Below are 15,116 nucleotides of genomic sequence, written 5' to 3'. Positions count from 1 at the left end.
GCCTGGTGTAGCATATGGAGCAAATAGCAGATGTGGGAGGTATGCTACAAGGAAGGGGAAGAAAGCTGCTGGAGCAAGGGCAAGGCTTGCAGAGGCAGAGATGCAATCAAACATGACAGACATTGGGCAGTTCATCTTCCAGAAGAAGCAGCTTCAGTATAAAGTTTGAAAGAAACGATAATGAAGGATAGGGATGGAAATGAAAGCTGATATGGCGTTTGGGTTTACTGTTACCTGGCCTCAGTTGAAGCGCTTAGATGTCACAATTTCCCTCCAACCCTCTGAACCTCCCATGCCACCATCAGGGACAAAGACAATCGGCCAAATTTTAGAGGGGAAGGGTGGAGTGGGGGTGTGTTATCAAAATGCATCTCCTCCCTCCAGCAGCATTTCTCCCTGCTAGCTCTGACCCTCACGGGTGACTGCCAGTGAGGGAGCTCCCGTTCCCATGCGCACAGGACTGAGACTGTCCTCTAAAATCACAAAAGGAGATTAGCAAGCAACTTGCAAATTTGTAGACTAGGTAAGGGCCTAGCTATTGGAGAAGGGCCGGGTTTGAAAAAGGCCACCAGCAGAGGAGTTGGATCAGTCTTGGTTTAGCACTTTCATTTATATCTTAGTCTAAAAGTGAAGACATCATTGACAAGACCTGCTCAGGATGTGAGGTTGGAGATGTCATTAGTATAGAGCAAAATGGAGATATCTCATAGGACAAGCTAGAAAAGTGGGGAGCAATGTAAGTGGTATACAGCTGACTGGGACAAGGGTACCAAGTCATAGTCAAGATATTAATAAATAATGGCCAGTCTTCGCGAGCGAAGATTTGGGAAAGGTCATTAACCCTTCGAGCCTGCGCAGTGGATTTTTTAGGTGAGACACAGTGTGCACTGAACTGAGCCCACCCTTTAATCCTGAGGTTCATCTGCCAGGGCCGAGCAAGCTTGGACAGTGGCAGTGAGGGTCTCAGGATGTAGGTTTGTTTAGAGTGACCTTCTCTTAGATGGATTGCCTTACAAGGCTGACGAGCTCCATCTGCCCGGGGGGCTGGGAATTGAACCCGGGTCGCAGCAGTGAGAGTCCTGCACCCTAACCACTAGACCACCAGGGGCCTCAAGATATTAATAATACTTTCTGAAAAAAGATGGGAGTTCATCAGCAAAAAATAGCTAAAGAAGGACATGGATCACCAAGACCAGTCAGTCACTGATAGAACTCTATATAATGGAATTGTGTTCTTCAAAGTTATCAAAAGGGCTAATTTCAGTGGAAATAGGGAAGCAGTATGCCATTGCATAGGCTCTTATACCACGTATACCTAGTTTCATCGAGCCATACAGGGACAAAGGGCCAGTAGGAGAGGGAAAGCTACCTGAGAAGAAGAGAGGGTTTTTACAACCTATCTTACAAGAGAGGCTGAGAAATTACTTCCTAGCAATACATATCAGCTTAAACACTATCAAGGGAAAAGAACTATTTAAGATGGGAATAGGTTTTGGCTCAAGATAGTCAGTCATAAGACTATTACAGATAAATTTCAGCCGGCAATTAAAAGATACCTCCTAAGCAATGAGAAGCAAGGGAGCTGCAACTGTCTGCCAATCAAAAAGCAACACCACTTGCCACAGGTATATAGGCATACACAAAAACCTCCCCAGAATCTCACTACTCAATTTTAAGACAAAAAGGTCTTTTAAGATAAAAAGGTCTCAGTGAAGAGATTTTCTATAATTAAGGAACTAGATTCAAGAGAACCCTTCCAACCCTCCATGGTACAAGTCCAGTAATTGCATATCACAGAATAATTATTGGCATTGATGGACTTACTGAGGCAATTAATTAGTTAACTAGCATCAAGAAACAGTAACCCACTTTTGTAGTGCAGCAAGACTGTGAGAAGAGTGGGAAAAGCAAGTAAAACTGCAAGCTGCTTGCCCAGAAGGTACATATGGTCATCTATAGGAGTCCTCTGATCACATACCTGGGGCACCACCTCAAGTGGTTCCTTGAGAGACAAGGCTCAAAGATGTGTCAGGAGTGCAGCACCAGAAGTACAACTGTGCCATTCAAAAAAAAAAAAAAAAAAAGTGGGGAGGGTGGGAAGCCTTAATTGATTTGAAATTTGAATTGCAGTGAGCTATGTGATCATACAGGAGGTATACAATATATGGAAACTCAGATGGATCACTGTTTGCTTCCACACTGACTCAAGGATGCAGCCAGCCAACATCCACTTCTGGGATGCCATCATTGGGAACGGGCTTCAGCACCCACCCTGCTCCTACTGGCACTGTAGACAGACTTGAGACATAATAAACATGACAAACACAATAAACATAATCCAGCATGTTAGCTAACAAAGACTCTCTCTGTGTATGGATGGTTTGCTGTGGTCCTCAGAAATAAAACTGGAAGTGTCCACTTGGGAGAGCAAGGAATGCAAATGAATACAAAGAACAGAAGGAAAAATTTTGGTCATGGAAAAGGACTGGGGGCTACAGGAGGAGATCTCTGAGAAGCCCTCTGGCTTCTCTGTTTACAAAAGCAATTGCAGTCATATAACCTTGGTCTTTAAAGTCCACAACGTCCAGACCCTCAATATCATGGTGGTGCGTGCAGTGGGAGAACCTGAGTCTGGATCGTTATCTTCTCAAAGAATCTTTGACATTGTCAGAAATAAAGGCATCTGTAAGGTGCTATTAGACACTGAAAATTACTGGAACTGCACCATGTACCACTCAAACTGGTTCCCTCATTTTTTTAATCTGTTTCCAAAGGCACAGAAACCCAGGAGCAACTAAAGGCAGAATCTCCAAAGAGGAAATTATTTTCTCCACAGATCTAAGCTCCTGGGATGGGTCTCTGTGTGATTTAAAAAACCTATGTTTTTGCTTCTGTCTTCTTTACACCTAAGAAGGCTGTAAAGAAGGGGCGTTTAATTCTAATTTTTTTTTAATTACTTTTATTTATATTTACATCAATGATGCAGTACCTTAATGTGCATAATCTCACTTAACTCACAAATCTAATTTACATCTATGGGGGAGAGTTAGGCTGGAGACAAGCATGGGAATACCCAATCTGACATTTTATTCCTGCCTGGGACTGAGTATTCACATGATTTTTGTAGGCAGAGCAAGGCATTTCTGCACAATTGGGCTGAGGGGTCTACAGAGATTTTTACTGCCAGCAATTATTCATTACCCAAAGGAAAACAAATAAAGGAAAAAAGCATTAACATATCGAGATGGAAAACAGTATAGGTTTCCTAAGAGTCCTGAGCATTTGCTGACAGCTTAGTTGCTGAGCATTAGGACCTCTCCCAGCCTCACAGTGGTCTGTAGCCCCAGTGTTTGTCTGCTGTACAGCACAGTGACAGGAGCAGTGAAGAGGCAGAGCAGAGGTGGTGCAGGGAAACAGCAGAGCCACACTCACTGGGGGGTTGTTTGAGGCAAGCCATCTCACACCAGTTTTCCTCAGCATTTGGAAATGTCTGCTACATTTGTGCCTCCACCTTGCCTCTGCCAGCAGCCCCAGAGGTGCACCAGTGGGCAGGCAGGGAAGGAGCATAGCACAGTGCTGCTGTTGTGAACCCACGGGTGAGAAAAAGCCTCTCCAGATGAGTCACACAAAGTTCATTTTCATGCTGGCTTAAGTATTTGTAGAGTCATCTGGGTCCGATTGCTCGGCCCCTCCAGCAACTACAACCCTGATGGTATTTGTGAGTCTGAGGTACCTTTGATGGCTGCTTGGCTACACTAACCCAGAAAGAGAAAAAGCACAGTTTAGGACAAAGATGGTGGCAGAGCAGGTGAGAATAGACAGATATTGAAACACTCAGTCTGCTTTAAAGTGGCGTGCAAATTGCATTCAATGGCGTGAAAGGTTTTGATTTCTTTAATTTGAAAGTATGGAAGGGGAAAAAAAATCTCACACCAAAAAAAGCCAATTAGGTAAGATCCATCTGGTACCAGCATCGAGCAGGACCAGGTTCCTCCACTTCACGGCCCAAAGGCCCCAGCTACAGGCCTGTTAGTTCAACAAGCTACAGCTCATTCTTATAATAAATAGCTCCAACTATTTTTGTCCACATGAACATGGAATCATTGCTTCAGTACAAACTCTGCAAGAACCTGAGAAACTGCTGACCTCTGTGCTGGGCAGTATCTGGGGGCTGTCCTCCACACAAGCAGATCTATCACCTGTCTCCTGCTTTATGGTTCCCTTGTGCTGTACAGGGAGATGGTGGAGTCACCATTCCTGGAAGTATTTAAGAGACATGTAGATGTCGTGCTTAGGGATGTGGTTGGCAGTGGTGGGTTAGGAGTTGAACTCCATGATCTTAAAGGTCATTTCCAACTTAAATGATTCTGTGGCACATTGATCATCCTCTTCTCATGACATGTCTGCTTTGAGGGCATGGGATAAACCTGGCTGCCTCTGCAACATAGGCTGTGGTCCCCCACTATGTCAGCTCTCGGAAGCAGCATTTGTGTGCTCAGCTACATGCAGAGTCACTGTAGTGCTAGGTCAGCTGATAAACTCCTTCAGTAGCTGAAGGGACCAGGCAGCAATTCAGTATTTATTACTGGGGCAGGGATTCAGAAACACACTTGACAATCTGGTTATCAAGGTAAAACACAGCAGCTGCCTGGCTTGCATCCAGCATTTACCCTACAGACTGGTCACTGTGGGAAAAGAGCTTTCACCCAACACCAAGTGCAGGTACCACCTCTGAATACCAGGCAGTCAAGAATTTACCAAAAGGAAGGACAAACAAAAAAGGGGGGGGGAAACAGGGAAGAAGGGAAGAACTCTCTGAACCTTCACACACAGACACAAGTCACCTTGCAGCAGGAACCATTTGTGAAACCACTCCATGGAAGGTCAACATACTGCAGGTTCAATATGGCTGATGTGTATTTGTTTCACCTTTCCCACTGCTCCCATAAACCAAAAAAAAAAAAAAAAAAAAAAATCAAGCATTGGGTTTTAAGAATCTTTACTTTTTTTTAATTTAAATTATACTTCCAAAATACAAGTATAAAACCTCACAATGAAATATGTTGCTAATTTCTACAAAATAGTCTAAATAATAATGCACTTACATCATTTACATAATGTACCTTCACAATAAAACAGGAGCACTTAGATCAATATTTACATATTGACAGAGGATGCGGCCGTGCAGTCATTCACTTCTGGTGCCTTCTCCTGCTGGAGTACCACCTCCAGGAGACCGCAGCCTGCAGTTGCACACAGATCCCTCTGCGGGGAGAAAGCCCTGCCAAAGCCTTTCGAGGTGCAGGGACCTGCCCCTAGGGTGCCAAAGAGCCCAAAATGGTGGCAAATACTTGTTTTTCCATCTTAAAGTTGCCACTGTAGCACATGAGCACACAATCAGTTATTTAAGGAATTCCCTGATACAGAATTTTGCTTCACTATTTAGGCACTTCATTATAAAAGTTATTTATTATGGCTTATGGAAAAGAACTCCCTTACCCCAGGACATGTATTTGCCAGTGGGAGAAAGAGACATGTCTAAGGGCACGCTTTAAGCCAACATTTTGGATTAGCCTGCATTAGAGATTTGGATCACATTACTTAATATCAGTCATGAAGGAGGTATTTTATCAAGACCTGTTTGTTCCAGCAAGTCAAGCAGTCAGTGTATTTTAAATCTTAGGGTATCTGCACTTTTCCCCAAAATTCTTAGTAACTACAGATTTCCCTCTTACAATAAGTTAACTACTTACATCCATGTTGTTCAATATCCCACATGATTGTCTTAAAAGAGTACACTGTAGGTTGAGGGATTATTTACATATCTTAACATGTAGAAAATAAAGTTGTAATTTACCAAATAATAAATATAGATCAGAGAAAAAGATTGAAATAAATTAGAATGATTCTCTAGGTGTTTGAACTCCCTCCCTTAAGGCCTGAGACAAAGACCATTAAAAAAACCAACAAAAACTAGTGATGTATTTTCCATGTCTCATAATGTTTTGGATAGGGCTCCTAATTAGACATCAGCTGTTTGAAATGAGATGTTTAGTTAAGCTGATGGGTATTTGAAATCTATATGATCAAACAGCAAAACTTACCTCTAAGAGGAGTCTTTTGGGTAAAACGTTTTAGACCAAACATTAATACTGTTTTTATTGGGAGGATTATAGTTCTTGCAGATTGTCTCAACATTAATTCAGCAGCAAGGAAATAAGCATACAGTTAAGAACACAACGTATTTGTGAAGCAAATACGTGTTAGTGCACATGATTTTCCAAAAAGTTCACTCCTCAGCTACATTTGTGCATATATCAGAATGTTTCTAACTAGATGGTTAATAAAAGTCTTCTCATGCCTATAGCTAAGTTTGCCACTTAAAAAAATTAACTGAAAAACAGTTGTGAGTAACTTACTCAAGAATGACGCCAAACTTCAGGTCCAAACATATGAGAACACTGAGAAATTTGAAACCTAAGTAAAAACCTTAAAAATTAGATCTATCAAACTTTAAAAAATGAAAAAGATTAAAAGCAGTGAATCTGCTCTCATAATTGCACACTCACCAGTTTGTAAACTCTACATGAAGTCAGTGATGCACTGTTCACTATAAGAGGTATAATGTAGATGCTCTATGCAAAGCAGTGCAGATGCTCTGTTTGCAGTTTCTTTCATGTCTCCTTTTTGTCTTCCTTGAGGATTAAGCATTTAAAGTAATTCAGTAGCTAAGAAGTCTGCCTTAGAGGAAAAGGTCAAGGTTTACATGGAAGGGGGAGTGACAGGCGTCCACGTGGATGCCAGCCTGGCATGCGTGGAGGCATCATACTGGCTGTCGGGCAGGTCCGTGGGTGCCCCGCCGTCGTACAGGGGGGAGGCAGAGGAGGTGGCTGTGACTGGGTGAGGAAGAGCAGTGTAGTGTGCAGGAGAGCCACGCAAAAACTGGGAGCTCAGGCCGTTGGACATCCCGCTTGACTGAGACACTGGTGTGATGGTGCTGTTACTCACAGACCATAAGTTGGGGTACTGACTGAAAGAGGAAAAGTGATAAACAAAATAAGTTATTAGTGACTCTAGTGCCTGCTGGCAGTTTCTCAGGTCACAATACAGAGCCCAAGCTGGGTCCATTTGCTGGAGATGATGAAATTCACTAAGCAGTCCCCAGCCACTGTGAGGTAGGAAAGACCCCCAGGCAGGATTCGCGTTCATGGCACCTCACAAATAAATCTAACCTCCCTGTTTTCCAGGTTCCAGCACTAGGTATACTAGCCAATTTTAAGCCAAGCTGAGGAATGCACAGGCTGGCTGAAAAATGCAGGTTTGAGAGCCATGATGGCATTAGGGGGAAAGGCACATGGTAGAGGTGGATGAACACAGCAGCTGTTGGAGGCAGGCAGGTTTGAATACACTGCCATGAGTCTGATGGAGTCCCTTGGGTGCCTCTGTAGTCAGACAGGGATGGATGCCTCCATACAGCAACTCAGCCCTCCTTGTTCATCAGCTCATGTTAGAAGGGGAAGCGCCAGACTGCAGATCACAGATACTACAGAAAGGGCTGCTTGGAAGGAAAAAAGCATCAGGACACTAGAGCCTCTGCACTGTCTCTCTTCTAACTATAAACAAACACACCTAAACATTAAAAAAACCAGGACGATTAAAGAGAAATATTATGAGTAAAAGTAAAGTTCTGATGTATAATACTACACAGCACTTTCTACCTATTGATCCCAAGCAGTTTAATAAGAAAGAAAAATATTCTTACTTTACAGATAGGGGTTTAGACAAAAGGGGTGGCAGAAACGCCTTCTTTGAGTCCCACAGTTCCATTTCTACTAGTTTTATCTACTGGACAGCTCAATGCAGCAAGTGAAACTCAGTGGACTTTGCAACTTTCTAAATATATATCCTGGGAGTCAGACATAGAAAGAAGTGCTAGGAAGACCTGTTTACTCAATTAATCTTGTTCAGGACTAAAGCTTACGTTCAGTAATACCGGTAACTCATACTGAGTAGTAGTACATAGTCCGATTAACAGCCGAGTGTCCATGTGCATGGTTCAAATAAAAATGCTTTCCACAAATAGAATGGTAAGTCTGAATTGTTGAGAAAGATGTTCAAACCTTGTCCCTCTGTGGTTAATAGCAAATATTTTACCACCTTTTCTGTATGTCTTTGAATTTTCAAGTTTAGTTCCAAAAGACTAACTGTAAGCTAAATCTCTGTTAAAGGATCCAAAAGTTTAATTAAGATAATAAGTAAAAAGAGGAGAAAAGATACATTTTTATGAACACAAAATAACAAGACTTTCACCACATGTATAATCCCATGCTGGGCTGGTTAGAGTGGCAACGTTTAAGTAAAGAATTACTGCCCCAACTCTGTGCTCCTTCTCCTCAATACAGTTCACTGCTCCAACATTTGTAGCAGAACAAGGGTTTATGGAGATGGCTGAGAAAGCAGTTACTGAGCAAAATGAAAGAAATAAAAAAATAAACTTTTTAAAACACCATTATGCTGAAAGCAGATGAAACTTCAGAAAGCATCCTCAAATTCAATGTATTCAATTGTCTAAGTGATTTTCAATCCTTAATCTATCAAATATTGCTGTCACAAGTAACTACATCTCCAAAACCAAAACATTAAAAAAAAATTTTGTTTCTTCAATTCTGTTTTCCTTGTGAATAGTCCTTCTCAGTGCCCCACAGAGAACTAACGATTCACACGTGGCCAATAGGGATTTCTAATTTGCTGATGACTATCTCCTTTTTCAGCCCCCTCTTCCTAGAAAGTACTAAGACATCTATTTGAGGGCTGCTGAGGGACAGAATCCTACCTGGAGCTGGTAGCTGTGCCAGTGCTGTGACTCATGGGCAGCATCGTTGTGTGTGTAGTAACTCCTAGAGAAGACCAGTTGTCATGGGACTGCAGCATGGATAGGCAGGTAGAGGAGTTATCAGCATAGGCTGCTGAGAAAACAAATAATCACTTAAACACACTAGAATCAGGCCACATAATCTTGTATTTAAATGCAATCTATAGCTTTAAACCACCTCCCTCAACTACTACCTTGAAAAAAGAAAAGAAAGACAGAATTACCCACACAGAGAGGAAAAAAAATGGAGCCGCAACCAGTTGTGTCAAGCTCAACCTTTCACTGGCATTGCCCTGACATGCTGTTTTGCTCAGCTCACAACTGCAAAGTCTTATTTCTGTGAAGGAGCTATAGGCAAAAAGCTATCTGCAAACCACCTGCTAATTTAGCCCATGCTTCTTTATTCAGTCTGTGGGAAGAGGCAGGTTCTTTATTGGCACTATTGCAGTCACTTGGGGACCTTCTAGGGCACTTTCTTTATCTCCATCACCTACACTGGCAGTAACACTCTGGCAGACCTGGATAACTAGCATATCACTGAATTACACATACCAGTTTTGAGCTGAGTTGCCATGGGCTTTGAAGTCTACCTTGGGCACCATTAGGAGTGACTGGACTGTGGCTTAGACTACTCAGCTTGTGACCAAAACTGGCTGGCCAATATACCAGAGGCTCTAGGAAGCTATAAAGGGAATCCCATACAACCATCCATAGTGAGAAAGAAGTTGCTGTGGCAGCTGCCTAAGTGAAGAAGAGGTTCCTTGCTGAGGAGCGGGGAACAAGAAGGACCACCAGAGGTGTTTTCTTCTTTTATTATTTAAATTACAAAACTTGCATGAAACTTCCACGATGCAAGAAAAGTTCACAGAAAGCTAGTTTTTCACTTCCAAATGAACTACAAAGCTACATACGAGATTGGACGGGCTGCATCTAGAAGCATGTGTATTACTTCATAATTCAAAATATTAAATAATTTTAATGGGAACCTACAATATCCACACGGCCTTAAAGGCAAAAATTGTTAACCATTCTTTGCGAGAAGAAAGAAAATATATTTTAAAAAAAAACACTTAAAAATGCTCTTTTCTCCCTTAAGTATCTAGTGCTTGAGACACTGAGCCTTAAGATATTTGCCTATTTCTGAGCACAACTTTTAATAGCTCTGCAATTTACTCAGCTCTATATTATTTCCTTTTATGCAGTCATGGCACGGACATTAACTACAGCTACTGGCAACTGAAACTAACATAATCAGGCCCTCAATTATTATGTGTTAATAATAAGTGATACTAACAGAACCAGATATACATCTTCATTTCCGTGTATTGCCTATAAATAATCATTTAAGTCCTTATTTTCAAACTTAAAAAAAAAAGTAAGTTTAAGCTAAATGGTTTCAAGAAGTCAAGAGCACAACACAAAGCCAGCACAACATAATCTGATCAATTACCAGGGGACAGTTTTTCCATCATAAAGAGACTGAAGACATGTACCCATCACCCCCTTTTCTTCGCAATGCTGACCCCAAGCCCTCTGCACAAACTGAGCTGCTTAACGACCTTAATTTCTGGGGCATCACACTCGATGCCTCTGCTCAAAGCTCAAATCCCTCGGCTCATCCCCCACCTTTTTACAGAGCTGCAACATCAGACTTACTTGGTGAGTTGTTTCTATGGGTGTAGGGGGTGGCATAGGGGGCAGGACGGTGGTTCCTCAGCGATGAGTACCTTTCACAGCTGTGAGCAGGGGAGAGTGACAGGGGGGCTCCAAACTGGGCATGAGGATTGGCAGGTGGGCACAGAGTTCCAGTCCCAGGAATAAGCCAACTACCTACTGGGGGGAAGCAAGAGGTCTGTGAGACGGCTATGTAATGCAGCCAGGCAGGAAGAGAAACAACAGCTTAAAAGAAGCCCCGTGTCAAGCCAACATTATTTTTTAAATTACCATTTCATTACAATCAGAGTAAAGAAATACAGAAATTGTTAAACCCTCCCATATGTAGGTAGTGTGTGCTCAGTAATTGTTAGCATGTTATTCAGTTTTAAATTGCTCTTTGAACTCAATCTATAGCTAAGCTCTGAAGTTTCTCAGACTGCTAAGAATTCCTCTTGAAAATTAAGTATTTTCTCTGAAACAAAATAATTCCTACTCAAATCAACTCGCCCCCTTTATAGGCTGCACTGTTTTGTCAATCATCTGTTAAAACCGAAATCATTAAAACACTAATGCTTTTCAATCATCTGAAAAAATGTGAATGCCCATATTTTTCTTAGAATACTTAAACCATAAGTACTGTTTTGATAATTCTATGAAATAAACTTTTGTCGACATATCCACATGAACACTGCTGTCCTTATATACAAAGGCAGTTGTCTTTTTGGACATGAAGGCAACTGCAAGATTCTATTAAATTATTTTTAACGTAAGTAAAGAAGTCTTAACCACAGAGATCATAATGTTTATACAATCATAAACCTGCACAAACCACAATCACAAGGACTGTTAATACTATTCTCCCTATGAACTAACAAGCCAGCCAGCAAACAGCAGTCTCAAAGTTTTGCTTAATGTAACAGATGAGATGGAAAAAATCATAGTTATGCTCATGATGAAAGGAAACGTACACTGTGAATACCCAGACTGCTGATTGTCTCCCACTTCCTCCATCATGTCTTTGTGATCACTTCTATAAAAGAAACCGTGTTGTATTAGTCAAGAATATGCCTCTACAAATCTACATTAAAAAATCCACACTTTAGAATTAAATTAAGAGCTCTCACCTTTCTTTTGCATCAAGAAATGCCTTTGCAAACGGATTGTATTTTATTTTTAAAGCTGTGATCTAAAAACAACAACAAATATCTTTATTTACAAGTATCACCATTCATTATCACACTGACATTAGGATTTGAATTAGGCCTATCCACTGAAGTTGGTAAAAATCACTGACTTTTTAAGAAATAAAAGTAGGGCCATAATAGCAACCTACAGACATCAAATAAACAGCTCATTAAGGTCTGAAGTAGTATCAAAGGGCTAGGAATTAGTTTCTCTGCCAAATTCTAAGATATTGAATTGCCCGGGTTTATTGATCATCTAAGGAAACACCTAAGAAAGGTACTACACTAAAGAGTTATGAAAATCTTTATATTTCAAGCCAGAGCAAAAAGGACATCAAAGAAATCTCAGAAAGATTGGTAGTTTGCAGATTTATTCAACAGAGATGCAGATTTAGGCTAACAGAAAAAGGGCTGTCCCAAAACTGGCACATCCAGTTATTTCACTGTGTAGCTGAAAATGACAACCATACTTTTTATCATAGTTGTTCGCCCCACAAAATCTTTTAAGAATTACTCTCCTACAATGAATTTGCAGTACATATTGAGACAGTGATCAGAACTTTGTGCCATAACACATTTATACGGCTTTTACATACAATAATTCAATTTTTTATATTTAGCTTAAAAAAAAAAATCATGGGAAGAACTGAAAAACGTGAAAAGAGATCCATTATTTTGCTCTGCAGCATGCACTTTGCTACTTAAAACTTCCTGGTAGTGGCATCCTTTCTTCCCTGCTGTGCATACCTCCTCGTTCTGGTAGGCCGTCACGGCTATAAACTGGGTCTCTGGGAAGGAATGGCTGGTGATCATCCGTTGTGGGCCACCCACTCGCACTATATGAATCCTTGGCTCATACTTATGCAGGGAGTTCAACATGATCTGTGAGCAAGTGGACAGAGCAGGTGAGCAGGGACAGAATAGTGGCAGATGCTAGCAGGTACAGAGAGCACACAGGTTTTAAAGTATCTAAAAGAAAAAAAAGCAACAGGTATGAATAAACCCTAAACCTGAAGCTGTAAGAGAAGAAGTGCACTGAGAACAGAGACCACAACTTTGTGCATAGTTATCCTTATCCCTGTTACTTGACAAGGTGCTTGCAGAGTCGCTAATGCATCAGTGATATGCTAGCCAGAAAGATTCATAATACCACATCGGTGGCATTATTCAGATCAGAAACAGACTTCTGAAAAGGAAAGTCATAAAAGGCACCCATCTTCGGTAGAAAGAGCAAGTCTACTGAAGGAATGAAGTTGGGGGGGAAGATGGAGACGGAAGCGCGACCCATCCCAGCACGTTTGATAACAGCAGTATGAAAACGAGCTTTAAGGAGAGGGTGAGCGAGCAGGAGGCTTGGCAGGACCCGCCGCCCCGCAAGGACGAGCCGGGCCGGGTCGGTTCAGCCCCGCTGACCGACGTGTCCCGGTGCCTATGCCGGTGCTTACCTGCCCGCCGCCGTTGAGCTTGTTGGTGAGTTTGACTTTGCTGAAGGAGACGGGCGCCTTCATCCAGTGGGCGCCGAAATTAGGCGAGTCGGGGTGGATGTAGACGCAGCTGGGCGCCTGCGGCTCCGGCTTCCCGCCCGGCACCCACTCCCCGTTCACGTACTTCCAGCGGTGCCCGTCGGCCGCCACGAAGTCCAGCAGGAAGGAGTACATGGCGTTGGGATCCAGCCCCGACACGCTCACCTTCAGCACCGGGAACATCCTCCTGCGGGGCGACACGGAGGCGCGAGGTGCAGCGGGGCCATCCCGCAACCCCCGGCCTCGGGACGCCCTCGCCCCCCCGCGGGCGGCCGGGAGCGGGGCCGGCGGCAGCCCTTCCCTCTCTCTCTCCCTCCCTACCTGCCGTTCTTGGTGACAATCATCTCGTTGGTGAGCTCCTTGAAGCGCAGCCACAGGTCGCTGTCCTCCAGTGAGACGCGCAGCTCCCGCTCCGTGGGGTCGCCCTTCTCGCTGCCCGCCTGCAGCTCACTCTCCACGGCGCTCAGCAGGTGGTCCACGCGGTATTGCGGGGGCTTGCCCGCGCCCTCCGGGCCGGGGGAGCTCATGCTGGCCCCGCGCCCGCCCGGCGGGGCAGCTCCGTGGCACAGCCCCGAGAGGAGCCGGGCCAGGCGTTACCTCCCCTGGCCCTGGGCGGCCCCAGCGAGGGCGGCGGGGCCGGGCCGCTGTTATAGCCCGCCATAAACGCCCCCCCGGTGACATCACCGCGCCCGCGGGGGGGGCCCGTTGATTGGCCGGCGGCGCCTTTGATCCCGCGGGCCGGGCCTCGCCATTGGCTGCCCGCGGCCATATCACAGCGGGGCCCGCGGGGGCCTGTGATGTTTAATTGCGGCCCGCGGGATTGAACGCGGCTATTTTATGTAAATCTGCCCCCAAATGTTTGCACCTCTATCAAAGCCGCCGGGGCCTGGGCTCCGGCAGCCGCGGAGGAAATGGCCCATCTCGGCAACTGCCTCACAACCTGCGAGAGCGGCACCCTCCCACCTCCCGCCGCAGCGAGCCCCCCGGTCCGCTTTTAGGCAGCCAGTCCTCGGCGGGAGACACCTCCTCCGCTGATCCATGTTTAGGGGAAAAAACGGGAAGTCCTTCTCCACAAGCAGCCGCAGGCTGTCAGCACCCACACCCACCCTCGTTCCCGCGCTGCCCCTGCCCCCTTGACAGAAACTTCTGCTGCAGTGAAGAATGCAGTTGGCAACGACAAACCTTGCAGTAAAATTTAGCCAAAGAGCCGAAACAGCACTGTAAAGCAGTTGACCACGAACCTGGCACAGCACGGGCACTCCCCGCTAGCAGCTCCCCGATTTTAAGTGAGCCTAGGAGCCCACCCGTGAGAAAAGTCGCAGTTTACCACATAGCACCACCAGCACGGGCAGCGCCTTCGCAGCTGAGGTGCTCGACAGCGATAGTTTCGAGCCTCCCTACCTAAATAAAACATTTAAAAAAAAATCTAAAAATCATATCGATGGTTACCTGCCATCCCACCTAAATAAAAACATACTTCTGAAAAAACAGATCGACAGCTAAAGGCTTCATTTCGTGTAACAAGGAGAAACCCCCGGGAGTTCCGGCGGGCAAGCGTGGAGGCTGAGCCTCATGGGTGAAACTTTGCAACGGGCTGAATTTCTCGTAAAGTTATTTGACACAAAAATAAGAGCCGGGATGAGGGAGAGAAGAGATGCTCTGAAGCACTCCCGCCCGCCGGTGTTGTAACAGTTTGCATTCTCCAGGGCTGTGGCGGTCTGTGGTGTGAGGGAAACAGTTTATTACCTTTCCGTGAGAATCCCTGGATAGAGGGTGAGGGGGAGAGAGGTGACAATGAGCAGGAAATAGTTCAATGGGGTCTCTTTAAACAATAACGAGTCCTTTAAACGGGAGCAAAGGAGAGGGGAAAAGAAGGGGCGC

General features: G+C 44.3%; 1 protein-coding gene across 5 annotated transcripts; it reads right to left on the bottom strand.

Annotated features, from left to right (window-relative positions):
* Window positions 1-5,016: 5,016 nt before the first annotated feature.
* Window positions 5,017-13,762, bottom strand: T (T brachyury transcription factor). 5 transcript variants are annotated; one of them, XM_017813659.1, is made up of 8 exons: window positions 13,557-13,762; window positions 13,158-13,422; window positions 12,460-12,594; window positions 11,653-11,714; window positions 11,497-11,558; window positions 10,529-10,705; window positions 8,834-8,966; window positions 5,017-7,030 (listed from the first exon to the last, which is right to left on the bottom strand). In XM_017813659.1, the coding sequence occupies exons 1-8, from the start codon at window positions 13,760-13,762 to the stop codon at window positions 6,763-6,765; spliced, it is 1,308 nt and encodes a 435-aa protein (XP_017669148.1). In that variant the 3' UTR covers window positions 5,017-6,762. The 5 variants fall into 5 exon arrangements, with proteins under 5 accessions (XP_017669148.1, XP_017669149.1, XP_017669150.1 ...); XM_017813660.1 differs by having other exon boundaries at window positions 8,834-8,963; XM_017813661.1 differs by having other exon boundaries at window positions 10,529-10,702.
* Between the last annotated feature and the right edge of the window lie 1,354 nt (window positions 13,763-15,116).

This window comes from Lepidothrix coronata, unplaced genomic scaffold, assembly GCF_001604755.1.
Source record: "Lepidothrix coronata isolate B3197 unplaced genomic scaffold, Lepidothrix_coronata-1.0 Scaffold42, whole genome shotgun sequence".
Lineage (NCBI taxonomy): Eukaryota > Metazoa > Chordata > Aves > Passeriformes > Pipridae > Lepidothrix > Lepidothrix coronata.
Note: the sequence above shows the minus strand (reverse complement) of the source record. Positions and strands in the feature narration are given on the sequence as shown.